This window comes from Mercenaria mercenaria, chromosome 1, assembly GCF_021730395.1.
Source record: "Mercenaria mercenaria strain notata chromosome 1, MADL_Memer_1, whole genome shotgun sequence".
Lineage (NCBI taxonomy): Eukaryota > Metazoa > Mollusca > Bivalvia > Venerida > Veneridae > Mercenaria > Mercenaria mercenaria.
The window spans coordinates 3,726,391-3,751,785 of record NC_069361.1 but is presented as its reverse complement, the minus strand read 5'-3'; the positions used below and the strand labels follow the sequence as shown (position 1 = coordinate 3,751,785).

The following is a 25,395-nucleotide window of genomic DNA, read 5'->3' as shown; positions in this document are numbered from 1 at the left end:
CCATTTGAACAGATTTGAAGACGACCTCAAAATGATCCTACAGACCATATTTGATGAAGATCCAATAAGAATTTTTTGAAAAGAAGTCATTAAAAGGTTTTTCCTTATTTCAGTTCTACATGCCTTTATAATTATGCCTCATACCAAGTATGATGAAGACCTGTCAAGTGGTTCATGAAAAGAAGTCTTTTAAATGTATTTCTCTCTTCAGCTCTACCAGCTCCTTAAAGATATTGCTTTTTCTAGCTTTAGTGGTCTCTAAAAGTACCTTTTTTCAATAACATTTAGAGAAGACCTGATAATGATGCTAAAGACAAAGTTTGATGAAAATCCATCAAGTGCTTTTTGAATATAGATAGTTTAAAGTTTGGTGATAACGTGTCAAGCGGCTCATGGTCAGAAATCGTTCCAAGGTATTTCTTGTTTCAGCTCTAATAGCCAAAAGAGGACCGGGTTTCTCCATTTGAACAAATTTTAGAGGGGACCTTGCAACAATACTACAGACCAAATTAAATGAAGATTCATTATGGGGTTCTTGAGAAGAAATTGTTTAAATGTTTTATTATTTATAGTTGTTTATGTAAACTGTCGATGACGGACGATGGACGCCAGAGCATCCACCTATAATACTAGCTCACACTAAACCTTCGGTTCAGGAAAGCTTAATATATAACCTTGGCAGTGATGAAATGACGCTCTTTATTTCCGATATGTGCGGTCTGATCAAATGTGTATTGATTTAAGTAAAGCAGTAAGCAAGTAATATATGAATTGTCTATACATATTGGTTGGCGTGACGACGATAGTCCTAACATAAGTACAGTCATGGCCAACATTAAGTTAAAACAATTTCTTCAAACGTCACTATGATGCATAAAAATTTCTTTACATAATAAGATGATTGTGATGAACATAGCTAAAATGTACTTCGTAGCTGATACCTGTGTTCCAAGAACATCATTCAAAACATACAAATACACACTATCTTCTCCAATGGCATCAATCAAGTAAGGTTCTTTGTCGATTTGGTCGGAATAACCTTTGTTACTCAACATACATCGCAAGACATGGTTTGACACAAAGTGAGGATAACTGCTATCTTCCATCTCCACACGACACGATATGGTGCTGAAAAACATATTTCAAGAGTTTATAGCTTAATTTAGTCAGGTCGTAACAAATCCGGTAAAATTGTACAGGTGATAAAAGGATTTCTATAACAATAAATGTAACGTTGATCAGTAATTTGATTATTTGACAGATGCAAGCTCCACTTGCAGTTTAAAATAAAAAGAGGAAACCCACAGGTCGCCCAATGTCGCGGCATTATCTGTCATGCCAAGCTATTATCGGACGTTACAAATATCAGTAGATTCATTTGCAAGTAACATTTTTTTTATTTTATGCTTTTCAGTGTAACAATAAGTCTAAACAGTGAAATAAAATTGAATTTTTTCACTATTTATATCATTTTTATCTTAACTTGAACGGGACTACACTTTAATGCGAAAGAGTATGCATTATAAATAATCGGAAATTTCTTGCAAAATATACAGGAAAAAATTAAGTATACGTATAAGTAAAAAGTAACATTTAAGTATACTTTGCTATTTATATAATCTGTTCAATGGTAGCCACTTATTTGAAGCCTGAAAATAAGTGAAAATTGTGCAAACGTATCAATATGTGACGTTCTTATCTGCTTTTGTTTTCAATGGAAACAAATAACAGATATCGTCCAGAATTCACTTTGCTCACAAATCTGTTATCAAGGCTCCTCCGAAACCATTTCTTCGCCTAACTGACACCGCTATGCGTGTTGATTGTACTATACAAATAGGCAAAAAGGCTTTGCAAGGCACATACCCGTTGTATTTTACTATCCAAACGCCTTAAATGTCAGAAAGACTATGTTTATTAGCTTATCCGATCAATAAATACCCTTATGCATACACGTTTTATACACATTTTATCTAGGAATGTAAACACTAAAACAATTCACATATTGAAATTGTTGTGACTCTAACTTGAACGTCTCCTGTCCAGCGATGAAAAGCGCTTGATCAAGAACTTTTGTTTTGCCTATTCCTGATGGTCCGCTGAGCACTAAATGACGTCTCTTGTTCTCTTCTTTTCTGATCACCTTCAGTTGTTCACGGAATATGAAGTCCTCCATTTGCCTACCTGAATTATATGCGTGAATTACATATATATATTGCCGGTCATATTGTTAGCAGACAAACAACTTAAATGTATATTACCAAAATCTACATTCAACACTTACATATTAAAGAAGATGAGAAGAGAAGTACATTAATGTGATTACCCAAAATAGGATAGTCTGTATGCATTATACTCTTCGCCACCATTTTCTCATCCTTCGAATAGCCGACAAACTGTCTTATAACTCCAATATTCCTCAGACCTTTCATTCGCTTTGTCATTAAAACTTCAAAAAATGACGGCGGCAATCGACAGGACTGATACGTATCAGTGTCACAAGTAATTTTGTCAGGATAATGCATCATCAATCTTGCAGCCATATTAACTTTTCTTCCAATCACTGAAATATGACAAAACAATTTTAAGTTGTTATGACTACAATGTGTGTGTAAAATGTACTTGACGACTGTCTTAAAACTATACGAAAGGAAATACATACAAACATAACTAAAGCTATCAGTAATGAAAATCCATACCCTACTAAAAAGCTCAAATAGTACAATAATCAAGTATCCTTTAAAATACTACCCACTTTACTTTTTTATGTTCAATCTGACAGACCGAGTACCATGGAATTCCTTTCAGTTCTATCAAATCATAAAATGTTTAAAAATATGAAAAATAAGCAAAAGAAGGGACGAGATTTGATTTTGATTTGATTTGGGTTTTACGGCGCACCAACACAGTATATGTTATATGGCGCCAAACAGGACTACAGATTTTGATTTCACATCTCATTTACATCGAAATAAAAACATGAGGTATGGAATCAAAAAGAAGAAGGATTTAATTTCAAAAATATTCAAATTTAAAACTAATAAAGTTGGGGTTCTTCTGAATTTCTTATCAATTCATTACTCATTTTTATTGTGCAAATTTAAACTTGCAGTAAAATGTCTTCTGTGGAGTCAGATATTGCCAAAAGTCTTTATAACTGAATGAATGCCATGTACAATTATAGCATTCCCTGCAGCAATTGGAAAGCTCTTGTCTTTAAATGTTGATAAGTTATTTCTAAATAACAAAAATGCGAAATTTTTTTAGTACAAATCACTAAATTCTCTTCAGCAGTCTAATGTCATTTCTTTTAACATTAAAGATAAAAAAAAACCGTTAGAAAGGGACACAATGTAATGTAAAAAGTCAGTCAGAGTTACGGGGTATGGTATGCAAAGTTATCTGCCTAGAGTTTTATATAAGTGTCAAATTATATACCTTCCTTTGATTCCGAGCTATTAAAGTTGTCATTTTTAAAGCCTCCAACCAGATTTAAAGTCAAAAGGAGAAATAATCAAAATGTTGCCTGTTTCAAAGCCCAAAAGTGGGAATGATTTTGTCAAAAGGGGGATAGTTATGTACAAAAGAAGACAGATTTAAAACCTAAACTGGAAAATGATGTTGTCAAAATAAAACATTTAATAATACTATACATGTAACTCATTTAACGGGCTATAGTAAGTCTAACATATGGTCCTCTAACATAATGCTTTAAAAATTATATCATCAGTTCTATATCATATATACTACACACCACTGCCAGAAGTTATAATACCAGAACTTTTGTTGGATTAATATCAAATCAGTTTAAATGTATTTCATGTGGAGTTGAATTACATGAAATTTCTGTCTAGACATTTCAAATTTCTAGCTGACGACAAAAATAATCTGTCCATAAGGTTGACACATTGAACTGACAACAGGCGACTTCAATGTGGTGTGGACAAAGAGACTATTAAAGTTAAACGTATAAATTATGTTTGATGAATAAACTAGGGTAGATAAATAGAATTTGAAGAGATTATTTACATTGTTTCATTTACTAGTTTTTTCTCTTAGATTGACCCACATTGAATATTTGAATGTCATTTCATTAAATGCTATTTTCATCTAGGATTTCTGAGATGTTTTTTTGACCGATCTTAGGGTTGTACTATTAAAATTGCTAATCAATTTGTAAATATGTTGCAGAGTAGTTACGTGTTTACAAGTAAGTACACACGTGACAGGTCACTCGTATTGTGTTCAATAGCCACCAAAAGCCGAAGAACATGTCCGCTGAGTGTGTCATAATGTCAGCTTTAAAGATATCCGATGTCCATCTTCCACTAAATTTCCTATCTAATATCCTATCTTTAGACATTTACCTCAATTACTGAAAATACTCTTTTTTATCATTTACTTAAAGTCAATAAATAAATTGTATATATTACGGTGGCACAGAGGTGACATCCGCAACAGTTTATTTATATTGTGGCCACAACTTAGTAAATTATTGCCACAACTTAATAACTTGTGGCCACAATTTAGAAAATTATGGCCACAATTTACTAAGCTGTGGCCTCAACTTAATAAATCGTGGCCACGACTTAGTAAATTGTGGCCACTATATAATAACTCGTGGCCACGACTTAAATTAACCAATCAGAACGACCGTTTTATCTTTGCCGCTAGGGACAGGGTGCGAAATGAACGCGCACAAAAATGTCTAAGTCCCTGCAAAGAGTTAGACAGGAATGGAAGATAGATAGATGGATTGATGGACGGACGGACGCTGTACAACTTTAGGTTAGTGGGCCAAAAGCCTAAGAGCCATTTCTTAAGGGTCCCACGATGGTCCCGAATAATCTGCTGAGCAACAAAAATGGCCCCTTGGGGACCCCTACCCCCCTCCCCCCAGTTTCGGAAACATTGTAGTATGGATCAAATGTTTATTTTAACCTCCCCTGAGGCCCTTTGATTCATTTACAGCAAAAAATCAAAGGCCTGAAGGGCCTGAGTCGGCTAATGATTGATGTACTGACAGTATAGTCTACCAGTTTCAGTTTGTTTTTACCCCAATTAAAGAGAGATTTTGTTACAATAAATGAAATGAACATTCAGTCAATGCCTAGTTAAACATTGATTGACATTATACAAGTATTTAAACCCAATATATTTCTCTAAAATTGAAGAGTGGTTCGCAGAAATAAAAATGTTGAAAGTACAAACTAAAATTTGACAGCTGACACTAAGATACTGCCCATGACTTTATATATTTTTCCAGTAAACATTTGCCTCCGGCATTGCCAAAAGAGGCAATTATCGGCTGGTATATATTCGCACATGATAAAATTTGAATATGACAATTTATAATATTAAAATTTTACAGCGCGGATTGCCACATACAATTTGTAACGGATGGACGAAAGAACTGATATTTTACAGATATTATAATGGGCCTGGCGATAGCCTTGTCATATGTTAGGTATTGTTCAATCATATTATAAGTGATGTCAATTTAAAGTATACTTACTTTTGCGTTTAGAGATACATGTATGTAAATGTTGCTGAGTGTCAATATATAGTGTAACCGATATTAATAAATGCAGTTCTTTTTTAGTTAAAACTATCATTTATTCTATTTCAGACTTGTTGACCCCTTAAAAATCATGTCTGTTATCCCGAAGTCCATCCACTTTCAATTATCCATTTTGAATCATGTAGACAGACAGGCCCAGACTGGGCAGAAAAATGTTTGAGCCATTTTTACGTGGTCGGTAGCAGTGTGGGTGTGAGGAGGGGTGTTCCTTTCCGCTTTAAATTGCAGTCAGATTTTGAAATGGGCATTGCGGCAGGTGGTAAAAGGGCAAATGTATCAAACTGTAAAGTGGCAATATGTGGGAAGGGTGTGGGAGGATACCCCCTCCTGCAAGTAGGGTTTGGGGTATTACCACAAGAAATTTTTGAATATGTAGACCCTTGATAAGCCTTTGGTGCGATTTTAACAGAAAATCTTCTGTTTCAAGTTCTAAAAATTACCTAGATTCTTTCTAGTATTACAATATCCAAAGTATGACTGTCACTTCATCTTTTTACTTTCAGATAATGCCTCAGGACTAGAATATGAGTCTGATATAGATTATATGTAGGTGTAATAAAAATAAATTCTAGATTCATTTCTGTTACAATAATATCTATCATGTATGTTACTTGAATGTTAAAATTTCATAACACAGCTCGATATTTACCCAAAATATTATATCCGGATACGATTACACTTTTCTCCAGTTTCAACAATATATTTTACAAATTGTGATGATACGAAGACATTTAGCAGCAATTGGCAGTATCTGACATTGAAGTTTACGGTTAAATTACCTCTTATTTAAATCTTTTCATAAAAAAAGTTGTTTCGTTTCGTCAAAGCAGCCAAACATAGACGATCTACTTTCGATTTCAAAAACTACAAGAAAATACAATTTAATGTTTCGCCGATTTTGTTTATTTCTCGAAAAATAAGAAATAAAATCATTTTTAATATCAGTAGTAACTAAACAAACCAGTAAAAGCTTCTTCTTCCGATAATTTATCCGTTTACTGACTGCAAAATTCAACCCACGCAAAGTCGTAGAAGCGTTGTTATAAACAGGTCACGCGTGTTCGCCGACAAATGTCCAGAATGTAGTTAGGATTCATCCGCGAAGTCTCGCGGAAGAATTAACGTAATGCACATATCTTATTCGGGTCATTTAAAATGAAGCTGTCATAATTTAATTTCATCGATGTGGTAAACTCTTTGATAAGAGACATTCCAATGCTTTCAGAGGTACCCACTCAATAAAATACTAGCAGTATGTTCTGGAACTATATTTTGTCTTTCGCTGGATGTTACGCAAGCTTTGTAAGCCTGCGCAATTCATAAAATGCACAGCGCAATGATTTTAAAGATTATTTTTTGAAACGGACAGGGTAACAAATGAATTTGGCTAATAAGTTAATATGCAGTTTTTATTTGAATTTGTGAACATCATATTTGCTATTTTGTGACAAAAGGGCATAAAATTCGTCACAATAATCATATGCGCAAATGTATTACCAAATCCCGCAGAATCGTTATGCGTGTTTATGCTTAATGAGTTACCGCGGAAGAAAAACGTGGCTTTATTCGAGTATTGCACAATTACAAGTCATAAATATGACAGATTACATCGTATATTAGTCATAGCAAATAGGATTGACATAAATGAACTTCATTCGATCAATGAACTCTTTGAAATTAGAGACAATCTAATGGAACTACATCACTTCGCTGTGTTGTGAGGCCATTTAAGAATGAGAAATCGGGCGATAGCAAGGACTCGTCAAACGCTTGACAGCGTTTAGCCGACTCAAAAAAAACAACAACAAAAAACAAGAGGCCATGGCCGCTTATTGTAGAATGGCCTTCTCGTCACCTGTGGGGTACTAAAATGACCCACTAGCCCAGTTTAGAGGCGCTAATTATCGTGTTTTTGCTCCGCGCCCCCGCTACATAACGTAAATAACGATTTTTTGCCCCGCGACCTCGCCGAGCGAAAACACGAGAATTAACAAGTTTAAATGACTGTGGTGCGGGGCTATTTAGCGAGGGCACGGAGCGAAAACACGATTATTAGCGGGGTCGCGGGGCGACATTGTAGAATGGCCCTCTCGTCACCTGTGGGGTACTAAAATGACCCACTAGCCCAGTTTAGAGGCGCCAATTATCGTGTTTTTGCTCCGCGCCCCCGCTAAATAACGTAAATAACGATTGTTTGCCCCGCGACCTCGCCGAGCGAAAACACGAGAATTAACAAGTTTAAATGACTGTGGTGTGGGGCTATTTAGCGAGGGCACGGACCGAAAACACGATAATTAGCGGGTTCGCGGGGCGACATTTAGTAACTGGAAGTTTAAGCAGCGCTAATTATCGTTATAGTAGATACATACCTCTAATACTGGAGTTAAAACGGGTTGAACACAAAACATGCGTCTTTAAAGTTAGAAACCAGAAAAAAAATCATAAGGGATTCATAAAACAAAATGTATTTACAACAGCACTACAGATGGGTTTGGTACTTGAAAACATCAACATTTGCCCGAAATTCATAAACAATAAACAATTACGGCAATTATTTATAAAAATGCTTCTTGTAGTGCTTTATTATGTAATGCATGCATGTGAATAAAGAAATGATACTAATATTTCGTTAAATTGATTTTATTAGATAAATTTGCAGTACTTTGTTTACTTAAAATCTATAGGAACCTGCTCTTAAATATTACCTACATTTTAGAGTTTGGCTTGGATTTCTTTTGAGGAGGACTTTTTCCGTTTTTTATTGTAAGTCATCAATACAAGTTTATGTTGTAATTAACTTAAGGTGACCTAGGCCAACTCATACGACACAACCGTAATCAAACAGAGAAAAAAATGTTTGAGTTATAATAACCGGTAAAGATTCTTTTTTAACATACTTTGAGAACAATATGAGCATTTTTATGTAATACCAAATTAATTTTTAACAGCTTTTTGGCTTCTCCATGTGTTTGTATCCCAATATCAAATATCAAGTTCGGTATTTTTACATATGTTTATTTTGTAAAGTCTCTAAACTCATGACTGAAGATTTTTCTACACTTACAATCATACTATTTTCACTGCATTACTTTTTGAGATCAATGTACTATATTGTCTATTTGTTTCGGCAACTGTCTGGTCTTTATTATGGGTGTGTATAGAGCAAACATCTCTGTATCAAAATTATTCGAAAAAAGTTCTACATCAGTTTAAAAGAGTAAAGTAAAACACAGGTCCAAAAATATCCGTTCATTTCGATATAATTTGAAAAGAAGTACTGAATTATGACTTATATGAGAGTACTTTAAAGTTTCAATGGCAATGTATGACCAACTTGATCAAATACCTAACATAAACTTAAAGTACTGGACCAGTTATTTCTCCATTCTCCATAATGGAGCCTAACTACAATGTGTGTGTGTGTGTTTAGATAAGCAATTTCTCTAACGGTTTCAGAGAAGTTAAAAACTATGAGTATGGCACATTTTCCAAGTCAAAAAGGGCTAATTTTGTCAAAATTAAAGATTTATGGGAACTTTATGTGTAAACTTACATTATGATGTTAAAAGCTCATGTGAAATTTAACTGTTTCACAAATCTTAAAAAAGGTAAACTTTGAAAACAAATTAGTGAAAGAGGAACTGATTTTATCAAAACAATCCAGAGTTACTGGAAACTGGTATAAGAAATTATGATACTACAAATAATAGAATAAGCTCCAACATGTGTATCGGTTCCAAAACTTTTGGTGCGAGTATAAAAATCAGAAATGTATAAACGGTATATTATGGTTGTACCCATGCAGTCAGTATTATAAAACATGGTTTACTGGAACTGTATAATCTACTACGATCCAAAGTTTTGAATCTAGTTTGTTTTCTCATATTTTAAGCATAGTTATATGATGTCTTTGTGATATAAAAAAAGTTTTCTAACGCACCGGAGTATTCGTGCCTTTGGTTATGTCCAACTACCCCACAAAAGGTCGTTCCTGTTGTCACGCCTATTGAAACTCTCCTGAAATTAAGAATTATATTTACCAACTTCAAGTCGTCGTTGATACATTCAGTTCACATTCAAATACCGGTAGTATTAATTTTGTTATCAGATAGATACTCGTGTGTTCGCAAATCTTTAAATGGCATTCAAGAAAATTTTCAAATTCATGTTACTTACTCGACTCCTTCCGTATTATCAAGCTGGCATTTCATTCTTCCAGAACAGACGAGAGCATGTGCGCAGTCATTTTCATGTTTGTACCCGGGTAGTCCAAATATCACTAGGAATGTACACCCCTAAATCAAAAGTGAACTTCAGTCAAACAGTTTGCTGTTGCTGTAACCAAGCTGTAACCAAGTTTACTCGGAATAAATGTAATACGTAAGTAGTAAGATGTTCAAAACATTTTAAATATAAATTCAAAACCTTATTAAGTACTGTCCGTCCGATTGTAGTTATAGAACAAGAACACAAATTGTATTGCAAACAAGCTTTTACCTTGTCAAACAGAAATACTTTGTTCAATGCACCTGTAAAGAGAAATCAAATAAAGTTGATAAAAGAGAAGTCAAATAAAGTTGATGAATATTCAAATTGTACTGAAAGCATATCGGTTTTAGAATATAAGTATGTATTTTGGCACAGAGACATTTTTAAAGATTTATTCAACTCGGAAAAGCTCTGACTACAAGCCAATGTTGTAAAAATCTTAAGAATCAATGAGTAGAGTCAGGTGTTTAAGCAAGACGTTGTATACCATGCATCGCTTTTGTCTTCAAATACACAAGTTCAAATATCTTCTGTAACAACTGTTCGTTCGCTTCTGTATCTTTCTGCACTGTTTCATCTAGCACAAGATTCATGAATAAAATTGAAACTTGTCTCATCTCAGATAAGTATTCCAGAGGTTGATTGTCATCGATCTGTAAGTGGAAGAAACATAGACAATCACATCTGCATGAAGCCTTCAAAACAGCACGTAAAAACTACGAAAAAGAACTCAAACATGAGAAAAAATCATCTCTGAGTGAAAAAATTCTAAATGCAAAAGGTGACTCGAAAAAGCTTTATAGATTTGTATCTGTGACAACAGGGCACTAGGTCTGAGATCACTATGCCAACTGGACATGACAGCACACTGGCTGAGAAATTTGCAGATCATTTCATGAATAAAATCGAAAAAAAAATCGAGAATCGTTGAAACATTTCGATAATTTTCAACCATGCGAAAAAGATATTCCTTGTTTTGACAGTTTTAAAGATCTGAGCGAGGAAGAAGTTAGAAAACTTATAAACCAACTACAGACGAAAACACGTGAACTTGATATTCTACCAACAAAAGTGCTAAAATCGTACTTGGATGAGCTGTTGCCTGTTATTACCAAATTAGTTAATTTGTCGTTGCGCGACGGCATCTTTCCAACAAAATGGAAACAGGCAATTGTAAGACCTTTGTTGAAGAAAATGGGACTAGAACTTGAATTTGCAAACTACAGGCCTGTTAGTAACCTATCGTTTCTGTCAAAATTAATTGAAAAAGCAGTTCTGTTCAGGCTTAATGATCATGTAAACAAACACAATCTTCTACCAAAAAAACAATCTGCTTACAGGAAAAACCATTCTTGCGAATCAGCATTGTTACGTTTTGTAAATGATTTACTGGATGCTATGGAGAAGAAAAAAGTTACGGCGCTAATTGCCATCAATGTCAGTGCCGCCTTTGATACTGTAGATCATGACATTCTTGTTGATGTGTTACACAAGCAGTATGGTGTTCGTGGAACAGCACTGAGCTGAGTTGATTCCTATCTGCGCCCCAGAAGTTGCCGTGTAGGTGTCAATTCAGCCATGTCATTTCCACGCCAATTAAATTGTAGCGTTCCACAAGGGAGCTGCTTAGGACCGTGGTTATATTTGACATATTCGGGGACACTGTTTGATGTTATTCCGCCGTCGATTTCAGTTTACGGCTTTGCGAATGACCACACTGCTAATAACGCTTTAAACCATCATCTCCAACAGTAGAATCCCAGGCAATACAAGAACTCGAACAATGTGCTAAAACAATCAACAACTGGATGAATGAAAATAAGCTCAAAATGAACACTTCCAAAACCGAGTTCATCATGTTTGGTAGTAGGCAACAGCTCTCTAAGTGTTCAACTGACAAAATATGCATTGTAGGTGATGAAGTGAAATCAGTGAGCTTTATTCGATATCTAGGTGCATTCCTGGATGAAAACTTGAATCTAAAAGAGCATGTAAAACGAGTGTAGAACAGCAATGCTCAACTACTTCAGAATAAAATGTATCCGGAAATATCTTACCAAAGAGGCTACTGAAACCCTTGTCCTGTCATTGGTGATATCCCATTTAGATTATTGTAATGTCATCCTGTATGGTATTGCTCAAAGCGAAGTAAACAAAATGCAACGAATTCAGAACATGTGTGCAAAACTTGTCCTAAATCGAAGAAAATATGACAGTTCCAAGCAAGCCCTGTATGATCTTCACTGGCTACCAATCAAGGCCAGAATCACATTCAAAATGCTCATCTACATGTATAATTGTTCAGTTGGAAACTCCCCAGAATATCTTTCTGAACTTCTCATAAAACAAACACACACAAGGAACTTGCGTTCTTCAAATTCCGTTACTGGGTGTTTCGTTGTTCCTTTCAACAAGCGCAGAACGTTCAGCGACAGAAGTTTTGGTACTATTGGACCTAAACTCTGGAATGAATTGCCTCTCGAAATAAGGAACTCAGACACAACAGATGTTTTCAAAAAGAAGTTTAAAACTCATTATTTTGGAAATTACTTTGCACTCTTTTAGAGACTGTGACTGTATTTTTTAAGAAATTGAAGTAACGTGAACTGGATGATTTTATTGTGTAAATACATTCGAATAAGAACTATTTTATAACAAATACAAAATACAGTTGTTTGTAATAACTTCTGGACATGTCGCAATAACCCACTTATTCTTACTTAATAACAAACAAATATCTAACTGTATCATAATGTTCTAATATTTTATTAATCTTATCTGATGCCTGATCTTTTGTTGAATGCTTACTAAATAGTTTATTCACAATGATATTTATGCTTATTTATGTCATATGTCATTTTAAATATCTTAACTTTTGTCGTAATTTTTATGTAATTGTAAAACGCCATTGAATATGTTTTGCGTAAAAATAGGCGTTTAATCAAATAAAACAGTTTCAAGTTTCAAGTAATAATATTGGTAACTGATGATTCTGCATTTGATAAATAATATGCTTTTATTTTTCTAAGATGTACTTAAATATTTAACCATGATTAAAGACAATTCATTGAGAACATTCTGTTTGAAATTGTCACATTTAAACATTTTCTTCATATCCCATTTAATCTCTTGAAATATATCAACTATGATATATACCAATGCCACCATAATAAAATCATATCACCAGGATAACTAATAGTAAAGGCATGATTTCCTTTTCGTTCAAATTCAGTTAAAGTTCCAACTATGCAAATATGGTGTCTCCAGCCTTGTTCTCTCTTATTATTTATCGATGTAATTTTTTATGTTAAATTGTTCAATTGTAAGTTACTCGCATTTCGCAAAATAGAAAAATGAGCAAGCTCATTGTAGTTTTGTAATACTATGCTTATTATTTAAGCCATTTTGCCGATTTTGGCTTGTCTCTATTGATAGTATTTATTTCTAAATAGCTACAGGTGTGACAAATAATATATAAACATCGACTTTTTTGGTATTTTTTAATCACTAAAAGTTCTTTTTTTTTTAATTTCCCAATCTCATTCACAAATACCTCATCTGCGCATTTGCACTTGCATGAATTCACTTGTCTCCAATTCATGCATCAGATACGTTAACACTTTTCATAAGGCAAAATAAATTACATAATATAAAGACAGATTATTATAAAGTGATTGATTATAACACTGATAGCATGAAATAACATAATTTGATTACAAATATTGAATATGACTCATGTTTTGAAACACATGTTAATGTTACGGATAAAATGGTGTAATAGCCATATTTCATAATTATCTTGTAACTGGATGGTAATATTTAAATGAAATTTGGTCACTTTAAAGACATTCAAAATTAAAAACGTTTCACTGAGAGATTTTTCAAATTTTGTCATTTTTTGGGGAGATAATCGGTATTGAAGTTAACACTGAAGCCTATGAGAAATATATAATTTCTTTTATTATGAGAATCTGAACTCGAGTTTCGAGGAAATTTTGCGATAGAAAGCTGCATTATATGGTTCTGATACAAATATCATAAAGAAATCTACAATTCCCCGTAGGGAAAAGGAGATTTTTTTTTCTAGTTTTCAGGGGAGATAACTCATGAAAAACCAAAATCATCAGGGGAGGTAATCTAAAGGAATTTTTTGAGAACTTCTGTCACTATATAACTTGTTAATATGCATCTTATTTCTATTGTTTGACATTTTTAAAGCTTACATTATCAAGTTGTATGTATACGCTTTTGGTAAAATTGAGGCCTGTTACGGGTAGTCATCCTTAATTCAACAAAATGTCAGTCGGACGTTCAAAATGCATCAGATACGTTAACACGTTAATGTTATTTGCGGCGACAATTTGTCCATAATTAAGTCTTGATACCGTCAGTTTTAAAGTACATTTGAATGCATTTAACTGCATGTTCAAGATTATTAAATAGTGGATATTACATAAGTGTCTTTTCATACTGAAATTATTAAACGAGTTGAATAAAACAATAAAATGCGAGGCTCTGCCGAGCATTTTATCAATTTTATTCAACGAGTTTAATAAATTCAATGCGGAAAGTCACAAATGTAATATTCTTTTTATCATATGTTAGCCTTTCCTCTCGAAACATCGAAAGTTCTGCTTTCTTTTACTATATAAACAAGGCAATTTGACCAACGTCTTCTACACTATAAATGACGTCGACGTCAAAGCTTTATTACACTAATGTATTATCATTTTTATTTAATAGCTTTATTACACTGTCGCGACGTCAAACATGTGATAAAAACAATTAATCTTGTAAAAGATATTAGCAAAACGTTTAATTTTCACATCAGATACGTTTTAATCAGACACGTTAACAAAAAAATCACATGTCATCTTATCCTATCAACTTTCCGTTTTATTTACATTCGTGCGATTTGTTAACGTATCTGACAGCAAACTTTCGTTTTTATGATAAACATACGGTACTTTTTAACATGTTTGGTGTATATTCCCATGTACATGTGAAGTGGTGATAGTGTATATACTGATGTATACAACTGATGCTAACGGTTGGCTATAAAATGGGTTAACGTATCTGATGATTTTGTTAACGTATCTGATGATTTTTTTCTGTGTACGACCAAATGCATATCTATGTCCGGACTAGTCACCAAATGTGAAAAGGTCCTTTGCACATGTAATTATTACCTACTTTCATTGATAATGTATGCTAAAATATGTACTTTTTCATTTTTCAGGTCTATAATGGCAAAAAGTCGAGCTCAATATCAGAAAGAATATGGAGAGAGAAAAAAGAAGAATGATCCATCCTACCTGGAAAAGGAGCGCCCAAGAGCTAAAGGAAACCGAGTGTCCATTAACAAGCACAAATTCGTTTGAGAAACAAAGTGTACAGTCAGAGATATAGAGACAGACTGAAGACCAAAACAAAGTTGAACTAATCACAAACCAATTCAGTGACCACTATGTACAGAACGAATTCCAACAGTTTCAAGTTCAAAAGATAAGATCGTAAATGATGAAACACTCAGATGAATTCAAGGCAAACAAATAACTCACAGCAAATGACAGTGAAATTTACTTTCAATAGTGACAAACAGAACCGAAAGAGAAGATATAAATGTTTGCGACAGGCAAGTTATAAGATTAAAACACTTGAGAATAAGGTAAAACAGCTAAATAGAGAAAAGAAAGAACTGCGAAAGAGAGTCCAGAGATTGAATAATTCAGACAGAAAACCCATAAATTCAGTTATCAGACCATCTACTGAATTGTCAGATGATACAACAAGAATGCAAATGATGCCTAGATCACAAACCAACCCTGATCTGAATCTTCTCTTCTTGGAGTAAAGAATCATTCGAGAATAGTAAAAAAAAGCTGGAGATGTCAAATGCAATCATTGCTAAAGTGAGAGAGGCAGCACAAAAAGCACCATCTCAGTCAGAGAAAAGAGTAATAATGATAGTAGTCAGTGGAGGAATAGTGAAATAAGGATTTGGTAGAAAAAGGCTGAAAAGTTCCAACACGAAAACAGTGAGACCCATTAGGCGAAAACGACCTGAAGACGAGAGAAACATGAAGTCATTCAGTTCCTTGAGAGGGAACATCATGTCAGTATTCAGATGCCTGGGAAAAAAAAGACATCAAAAAAGCCGGTGAAGGTGAAAAGAGACAAGTGCATATGCTCAATGATTATCTAGAGAACATCATATCAAAACTATAACGCAGAGAATCCAAACATAAATATTTCAAAATAAAGTCCGAAACAGTAATGCTTACACTGAGAATGTAAAGTCACAGATGAAAGTTCCTGTTGTTGGATGATTTGTTTTGGCTAAATATGAGGACAAACCATATGTAGGCAAAGTCGTAGAGGTCGACTGCGATGCCTAGGGTGTGCATGTTTCGTTCATAGAAAAGACCCGAGACAAAGGGCCGATAGCACTGTTCAGATGGCCTTCAAGAGCTGATGAATTGTGGGTGGACTCTGAAAACATTAACTTTAATCGAGGAACCTTCCCCCTATGGCAAGACCAAAAGGCAGTACAGATTGAACGATAATGGCCAACTGATGTTCAGACTGATGTTCATTTTACGACAATTTAAATTTAGAGTGTTTGTGTTAACATATCTGATGACTTTCTTTTTGTTTGACTCCACTAGCAATAGCAGACGTACTAGTATAATGACTTTTTTGTTTAACTCCACTAGCAATAGCAGAAGTACTAGTATAAGCTATATTCACATGTACATTAAATGTGTTTGAGAAAATGCAGTATTCCTTATTATGGTGGCATATTTCTGTATACGATAACCAGATAAGTTTTACGAAAATGTATAGAGTTTTCACGAAAATTTACAAACTTTTCACGAAAAGAATCTCTTGTTCCAAGTGGAAAAAAATCACGATAGTGCCAACTACTGCATACGATAACAAATACGGAATGAACAGAAATAATAAAGGGAGTTAAAAAAAATACGTTGATTTTGAAACCCATCTGAATGTTATAATTAAATATCTATAAGTTCAAGACACTCTTAGGGTTGGTGGTCGGGGATTGATGTAGATATAACACACTTCATTCCGTAGAGGGGCCTATTGGGTTATCTTTATGCAATTCAGGGCACTGCTTTGACATATTGTCTCGTTAACCAGATAAAACTTTCACGAAAACTTTCTCCTACTTTCACGAAAGTTTGTTCAAATTTTCGCGAAAAGTATTGTTTTTTCGCGAAAGTTCATAAACTTTTCATGAAAACTTTATGATTATCGTATGCAGAAATATGCCACCATACCTTATATACTACTTTTCCTACTGAATTTGCATTTAAAACTTAACCATGATAAATGATCAACTTTTAACTGTTTTTTTTCTAATGTATGGACCTTATAAAAATAAAATACAGTAGAAAATATTGTGAGGTATAAAAATGGTCAAATACTATGCATATGTTATGATAATGTTTGTTGTAATAGCTCTTTTTTCACATTTCCATTCGTTAAATGTGTTCATTCATTCATTGTTGCCTTTCGGCAGATACGTTAACTTTTGCTTACTTCTGGTTTACGCATATAATTAATATCATATACATGTATATACATACATAAAACAATTAGTATAAATCAAGTAAGATAGTAAGCAAATGATGTTTTAATATCGTTGCCTTTGTAATATGATAGTTATTGTAAGAATTGTGTTAAACAGTAGCGATGTAATATTGAAAAAAATATGAAAGTAGTCAGTCAACAAGCAATGTTTCATTTATTTACATGATGCAAAATGTAAAACAAAAACAAAACATAGTTAATTTTGATTTTCACACATAAATGTTTCTAAATATCCATAAAAAAGTTTTACATGGAACAAAGGTGTTATTTGTCAAACTTAATTTAACTGATTAACGTATTTGATGAGAAAAGTCAACACCTTTAAAAAAATAAGATATTTTGACTATATTAAGTTGATTGGGAATCACCCATTATCAGTTTTATAAAATTGTGTGTTGTAATTTCAATAAACATTGAGATAAGTTTGAACAGCTTTACTTTGATCTTTTCCATTTTCAAAAATAAAGTTGGAACTTTAAGTGAATTTGAACGTTTTATAACAAACGTGCAGACCTACCTCAATATGGACAACGAAAAACATTGCCGTCCGCCTGCACTTATATTCCGCAAGTATGACATAAACAACTAATGTTACAATATCTGTCAGTACGTATCTTACTTGTGACATTAAACACATCAAATAAAGGAAACTAAGAAAAAAATCCATTAGGAAAACATGTGCAAAGAACTCATCTATGGTTAAAAGAAACACTACATCAGTTAATTAGTGTATGTGTAACTAAAGGATATGTACACATTAAAAGTAACGTAAAAAAGATTGGCAACAGAACAAAACAAATACAAAAAGAAACATAGTGAGGCACTGCCTTTGAGCGGTTAGTGGCAAAAACACATTTGAATTTACACCTGTAAACTGTGCTCAGAACCTCATTCTTAATCCTAACCAGGATCTTAACTTACTGAAAAGTGTAATTAAATAGTTCCGGTCGAACAAATCTCTACCAAACATCTCACTTAAACATCCTTTCTTTAAAACTGTTCATTTATTTAACATTTCACACAATATGTAACAGGTGATTGTCCTACTTATTGTTCTTAGTTATGAGGGTTGGCTACTCTTCAGAGCTTTTTTCTATCCGTGGGGACTAAATTTAGTCTAATATAATGCTTAAGACTTACCTTTTTAAGAACAGGATTTAGAATGTATAACCTTAACGCTATATCCAGCTTCATCTCTGTTACAGTTGTAACAAGTTTCTTTACTGAAAATTTTAAGAACTTGCATGTCAGTGCACCTTATATAAATAATCATAAAACAAACAGAGGATCAAGAGAAAACCTCTATAGAACATGATACGTTTTAATGATTTAAGGTATTTGACCCCTAATAGTAATGTTTAAAAAATGGCATTTGCTTGGTATATTCTTAAAGTTGACAATGTTTCACACTGTGTTGCAAATTTTAAACAACTTTTACCGTGCCGTTTTTTGTAAATTTTGTATAATTTATGGTATTTCCTCACGCTCAAGAACAGACAAAATTCAATGTGATGGTCACTATCTAAAACGTTTGCAGAGAATTCATTACAGCATTAATTTTGATAAAAGAAACATCAAACTATTGTTAAACAATTATAAAACACAAAATAAAACTGTAAAAATCATTTTTGTCTAGGCTGCCTAAAGTAATAGATTTAATGAGACAGAATTCTAACTCCAACATAAAAATTAAGGTCGAATCCTGTGGGTCTGTTTTGAATTTTGCTCACTTCATTCAAAAATAAGCTTGGGGCAATAGTAAAACCTACCTGCATTTCTTCCACAGTATGTAATCTAAAGAATGAAGGCAAAATAGAGAACTTTTACCGCACGTAACTCAGTATTTTTAAAGATGTCTAACTCTACCCCTCCTGATTCAAAGGTAAATTCACATTGAACTGCAAAAAATCGCTTATAACATGAAAATTTTCCACTTTTGTACAATTCATCCATAATTAGTCTTGAAAGAAGTAAAGACTTACAAGAAAAAAAGGAAAACATGGAGAAAAAAAATTTGGTCCCAGTGGGGTATGAACCTACGCCCCCCCTGAAAATTGCAGTCAAAGTAGGTTTATGGTAGGAATTGAATACTCTTCAAAAAGGAGATACTCTATTACGGGTCCAATACCTTAATCATGTGCACCATGAATCTTAGCTGAGCAGGAAAATCAGCTACCAGTAGATATTAAGAAGCATTATGTTATCAAAGAGCATTGCCCATGTTTCTAACATATTACTAATATTGATGCAAAAATTATATAGTTTAAGCGGAAATGTCGATTCAAAATTCATCAGATTTATTTATTTACAATTAAGCGTAACTAACATTTTCCAAATTTTGCTCCAACATTTATTTTATTTCGAACTACATTTTTCATATTTTTCTGTGGTTTTGAAGTGTCACTTGATTCATCACGATCATTTTCTTCTACCCCCGTCAGCTCTATCAATGGAACTGTATCCTTTCCTTCGGATGTTGGAATTGTTGATTCAATCGCAGGTAAAAGCATTCTTGTCAAGTGACCCTTTCTAAACGTTTTCATATCGTCAACAGTTAACTCATCAGATTGTCGTCGTTCTGAAATATATTTCGAATAAAGCAAAACAATACCCACTTAATGTTTCTGACCACAGGTAATCATGGTACGAAGTTTTTCTCATTTTTCTCAAGTGTTCAGTTAATGCCTGAAAACTGTTTTGGATCATAATCATTGTTTAGCCCCACCGCTTACCTCAATCGGGAGAGCTCAGATCTACGGATCATGGGGTCGCGTGTTCGATCCCTAGGTGAGGCGTATGTTCTCCGTAACGATTTGATAAAAGAAACAATTTCGTCAAACAGAAATCATTTTGTCCTCCAACTCTTATTCATGTGTAGAAGTTGGCAGTTACTTGCGGATAACAGGTAAGCACTGATACAAAATCCAGGAATACTTCCCGCCGTTACACATTCACTGGCAAAAAAACGTTGAAAGCGGCAGTAGGTAAAAAAAACGACCAAACAAATAAATTAACTGTGACGTTAATGTACTGACCAGCAAAGCAAAAGGCAGGTCATAGGCAACCATTGTATGTAGTATAATTGCATAAAGCGAAAGCATTCTCTAGTAAACGCGTTAATGATCGGAAACCATTCCAGTCACAAGGTCATTTTGACCTTGATGTTTTATACAAACAAGAGGACCATCATGGTCCTGAATCGCTCACCTGTCCCCACAAGACCCAGTTTTGAACTGAGTATGACGTCGTTTTTTCTATTATTTGACAAAGTGACCTAGGTTTTGAGCTCATGTGACCCAGTTTTTGACGGCACGTGACCAAATTTCAAACCTGACCTAGATATCATCAAGATGAACATTCTCACCAATTTTCATGATGATCTCATGAAAATTATGGCCTCTAGAGAGATCACAAGGTTTTTCTATTTTTAGACCTAATGACCTAGTTTTTAAAAGCACGTGACCCAGTTTCGAAAATGAGCTAGATATTATCAAGGTGAACATTCTGACCAAATTTCATGAAGATCCATTGAAAAATACGGCCTCTAGAGAGGTCACAAGGTTTTTCTATTTTTAGACCTACTGACCTAGTTTTTGACCGCACGCGACCCACTTTAAAACTTGACCTAGATATTATTAAAGTAAACATTCAGACCAACTTTCATGAAGATCCATTGAAAAATATGGGCTCTAGAGAGGTCACAAAGTTTTTCTATTTTTAGACCTACTGACCTAATTTTGGACTGCACGTAACCCAGTTTCAAAATTTACCAAAATATCATCAAGAAGAATATTCTGACCAATTTTCATGAAGATCCATTGAAAAATATGGCCTCTAGGGAGGTCACAAGGATTTTCTATGTTTAGACCTACTGACCGAGTTTTGGATCGCACGTAACCCAGTTTAAAATCTGATCTAGATATCATCAAGGTAAATATTCTGACAAATTTTCATGAAGATCCATTGAAAAATATGGCCTCTAGGGAGGTCACAAAGTTTTTCTATTTTTACATCTACTGACCTAGTTTTTGACCGCACGTAACCCAGTTTCGAACTTGGCCTAGATATCATCAAGATGAACATTCAAACCAACTTTCATAAAGATCCCATGAAAAATGTGACCTCTAGAGCGGTCACAAGCAAAATTTATGGACGGACGCACACACGCACGGATAGACGGACGCCATGCGCACGTGACCCACTTTCGAACTTGACCTAGATATCATCAAGGTAAACATTCTGACCAATTTTCATGAAGATCCATTGAAAAATATGGCCTCTAGAGAGGTCACAATGTTTTTCTATTTTTAGACCTAATGACCTAGTTTTTGACTGCATGTGACCTACTTTCACCTAGATATCATCAAGGTGAACATTCAGACCAATTTTCATGAAGATCTATTGAAAAATATGACCTCTAGAGAGGTCACAAGGTTTTTCTAATTTTAGACCTACTGACCTAGCTTTTGACTGCACGTTATCCAGTTTCGAACTTGACCTAGATATCATCAAGGTAAACATTCTAACCAATTTTCATGAAGATCCATTGAAAAATATGGCCTCTAGGGAGGTCACAAGGATTTTCTATTTTTAGATTTACTGACCTAGTTTTGGACCGCACGTGCCCAATTTCAAATCTGACCTAGATATCATCAAGATAAAGATTCTGACCAATTTTCATGAAGATCCATTGAAAAGTATGGCCTCTAGGGAGGTCACAAGGTTTTTCTATTTTTAGACCTACTGACCTAGTTTTGGAAGGCACGTGACCCAGTTTCAAACTTGACCTAGATATTATCAAGATGAACATTCTGACCAACTTTCATAAAGATCCCATGAAAAATGTGACCTCTAGAGTGGTCACAAGCAAAAGTTTATGGACGGACGGACGCACGCACGGACAGACGGACGACGGACGCCACGCGATCACAAAAGCTCACCTTGTCACTTTGTGACTGGTGAGCTAAAAATTATATGTTCCGAGCACATAATTTTGGAAGTCATAGGCCAAAATATTTTCACGATATCAACCAGAAACTAAAAAGTCTAGCAAAGGCCCGGTACGAGAGAAACAAAGGACCGATACGAGAGAAACAACAATCCTCTACAACAAATTATTGTACGACGTGGAAAGAATTTATCGCCTTCTTGCCTAGTTCAATCCGTTTCAAAAAATTTCCTTCAGACGAAGTTTTGTGGAGCCATATGTTCAAAGACTCAGTGAAAATGAATCTAGCTTAGCAAAGTGGCGTAATTCATTCTTTTCTTTTAGTTCAAAAGATGTAAAGGTCGGTAGACATTTCAGTCATGCACAAAGCAATGCATATTGTCTTGCTTTAATCATAATCTTTAATCTATGTAAACATGTTTATGTAAATTGGGTTAATTGTGTCAACTGAGGAAAATTAGTTTGGTCATCAGTGTCACTGTGTATATTTTTCTGATAGCTTACTCATTTACTGTTTCAAGCAAAAACGAATCCAAATATCCTTTTGTCAAACATATAGATACCTTGCAGTTGCAGTTGCAGTTGTGGATGTAGCTGCGGTGTTGGCAAACTGTAACTTCTTGACCGTTTTGCTGGCTTAATTCCAATTACCTTGTCACATTCACAATTTAAATAAGAATTCATTTACAACCGTTAAACAAATGATGCAAAAGCATCTAGGTAAATATGCACAAATATAGCTGAAATAACGAGTTTGACTTAAAATAGTCAGCCTCTGTTGGTGTCGTATTATACAAAACTGAACCATTATATTTGTATTTTCTTATGTACCTTAATAATACCTTAATATAACTGTCTTTTAAAGGACAGTTATAAAAATGTAATCAAAGTATATGATGCTTTTTGACATATAGAATCAGTATCAAAAATAAATTTAAATGTTAGTGCAGATTAAATATGCCGTCGCGTGTCATATACTTAATACATAGGAAAAAGCTACCAGAGAAAAACTTCCTACAAACTGAACTTACCCGCATATGTTTCAAATCTTCCATTGGCTCTAGTTTAAACAATGCCTGATCACAGTGTTTCCAGGTGTCTGGAGATATAACAATCATTCCAGACTGACAGAAATGTTCAGCAGTGTTTACAGCAGAAATGGCTGGTCCCAGCTCAACGTAGTGTCTGTACTCACGATTTCCGAGAAATGTGACAGCCATTTCACCAGCAGCAACGCCTGGTAGAAGATTAAAAACACTATGAATGTGACACAGTTATCATGTAAAGTGGAATAAAAAAAGAAACCGCAACAGTTATAAACTGGTTCATCTTTAAGCATAACATGTTGCATAGTACTAATACAAACAACAAAATGTTAGCTTACCTATCTTGACAGTAAGCTTTACACCAATATCCGTGTCCCACTCGCCACACATATCCTGCATAGTAAGACAACACTTCACTACCTTTTCTACTTCAGATTGAAGCTCTTCGACTCTACCGACCCTCCATATAGCGAGAATAGCATCACCTTTTAAAGACGCACACAAAGTATTCAGCAGAGTACTTTTCAATGAAAGTAAGATCGTCTTAAAACAATCAGATGTAGTACAAACGTAAATCTACGTGGCAAAGTACTGTTAATGCAATACCCTGTTACTGAAATGCATTTCATTTTGCAAAATATCCTGCACAATTGGCTAAAAGGTTATCTTAAAGAATTAAAATACCAAAGAGTTATTCAAAGTTGCTCCTCTGACCTATATTTCCCAAAGTTTTGGAACGTGAAGGCAAAATAATTTTCCTTCACAGACGTTTTGATTATTTTGCATTTAATTTTACTTTGTAAATAAAAAAATATTTTATTTTTTGCTCTTTTTTAAGAAAACGGTAGGGTAACCACCTGCAAACTTGAGAATGTCTCCGTCTGAACCTAAGATACCTTCTACAAGAACGCTAAGATATTCGTTCAGTGTTCTGGTAAGCTGATCCACCCCAGACTGCCCCATAGTACTGTACTTTTCACACAAGGCGGTGAAACCTTTATAAATAGAATAATATTTCGCAAACACGTATTAAAATGATGGCTTTAAATAGTGGATTGCATGAACAAAACCTATCAGTGTGATACGTCAACGTACATTGTATAAATTTACAAAACACTTTAGGTTCAGCAACTCTGTGCAATGGTTTCTATTAATTACTGAAAACAGTGTGTGTATCCAGTCCCCACGATAAAAATAATATCAGTGTTTGATTGAAATGCCTTTAAACGACCGCAACATTATCAAGAAACACACTTGGATTTTTCAAGTAAAACCAGTTAGAACGGTCTGCCTTCCTGCATTCAAAATGATACTACTGTTACACCACCTTCCTGTATCAAAGAAAGAGCTGTAACCCGTTTTAGACGAAACCTGGCTTTTAATCCGTTCAATAGGTATTGAATAGACCAAAATGGGAAATAGCTACTAACTATTTGTGGTTTATAACCGAAATCGAACTCAATCACTTATCTATGCTCAATTCAATCCATTCAGCCTTTCAAGATTACCGAATGACTATTGGCATTTTAAGTCCGAAAAAAGACCAAAATCCTGCCACTAATTTGTGAATTGATGCTTAAATTGAAACTAGCATTTATTTTTGTGTGTTCTTAGAATTATTATGTTCAAATCATTCCTCTTTGCAAGACAACTCAATAGGTAGTTGGAAAGGGATCATAGCTCTGCTAAAAAGTGTTTCCAGTAACCTAAAAATCTAGGATGACTATCCAACAGGGAAAGCTTCTTTCCAAACTCGCAGCCTCCCAAAACGCCAAATCAGCACAACCAACGCACACTCTCACACAAAGCAAACACACTAAGACAAAACGAACAAATAAAGGAAAACAGTTGGGCGCCGCCTTGGAACGGTGGCAAAACCACCACATACTGGGGAACTTTAAACGTTTTAAGGGTATTTGATTTTTCCAGTAGTATTT

General features: G+C 34.3%; 1 protein-coding gene across 2 annotated transcripts in view; it reads right to left on the bottom strand.

Annotated features, from left to right (window-relative positions):
- The window catches only part of LOC123545144 (adenylate cyclase type 10-like), an 89,171-nt gene that overhangs the window by 50,100 nt on the left and 13,676 nt on the right, over positions 1-25,395 (bottom strand). For both annotated transcript variants that reach the window (XR_006685273.2, XM_045331455.2), the window contains exons 3-15: positions 24,316-24,453; positions 23,797-23,943; positions 23,444-23,649; positions 22,976-23,063; positions 19,791-20,042; positions 18,605-18,687; positions 10,338-10,503; positions 10,079-10,110; positions 9,758-9,876; positions 9,522-9,598; positions 2,327-2,563; positions 2,028-2,184; positions 942-1,128 (exon numbers count right to left, since the gene is read on the bottom strand). Coding sequence is in view for 1 of the 2 variants with exons in the window: in XM_045331455.2 (XP_045187390.1) it covers positions 942-1,128; positions 2,028-2,184; positions 2,327-2,563; positions 9,522-9,598; positions 9,758-9,876; positions 10,079-10,110; positions 10,338-10,503; positions 18,605-18,687; positions 19,791-20,042; positions 22,976-23,063; positions 23,444-23,649; positions 23,797-23,943; positions 24,316-24,453 (1,889 nt within the window). In the remaining variant the exon portion in view is untranslated. The remainder of the gene's footprint in view (positions 1-941; positions 1,129-2,027; positions 2,185-2,326; positions 2,564-9,521; positions 9,599-9,757; positions 9,877-10,078; positions 10,111-10,337; positions 10,504-18,604; positions 18,688-19,790; positions 20,043-22,975; positions 23,064-23,443; positions 23,650-23,796; positions 23,944-24,315; positions 24,454-25,395) is intronic.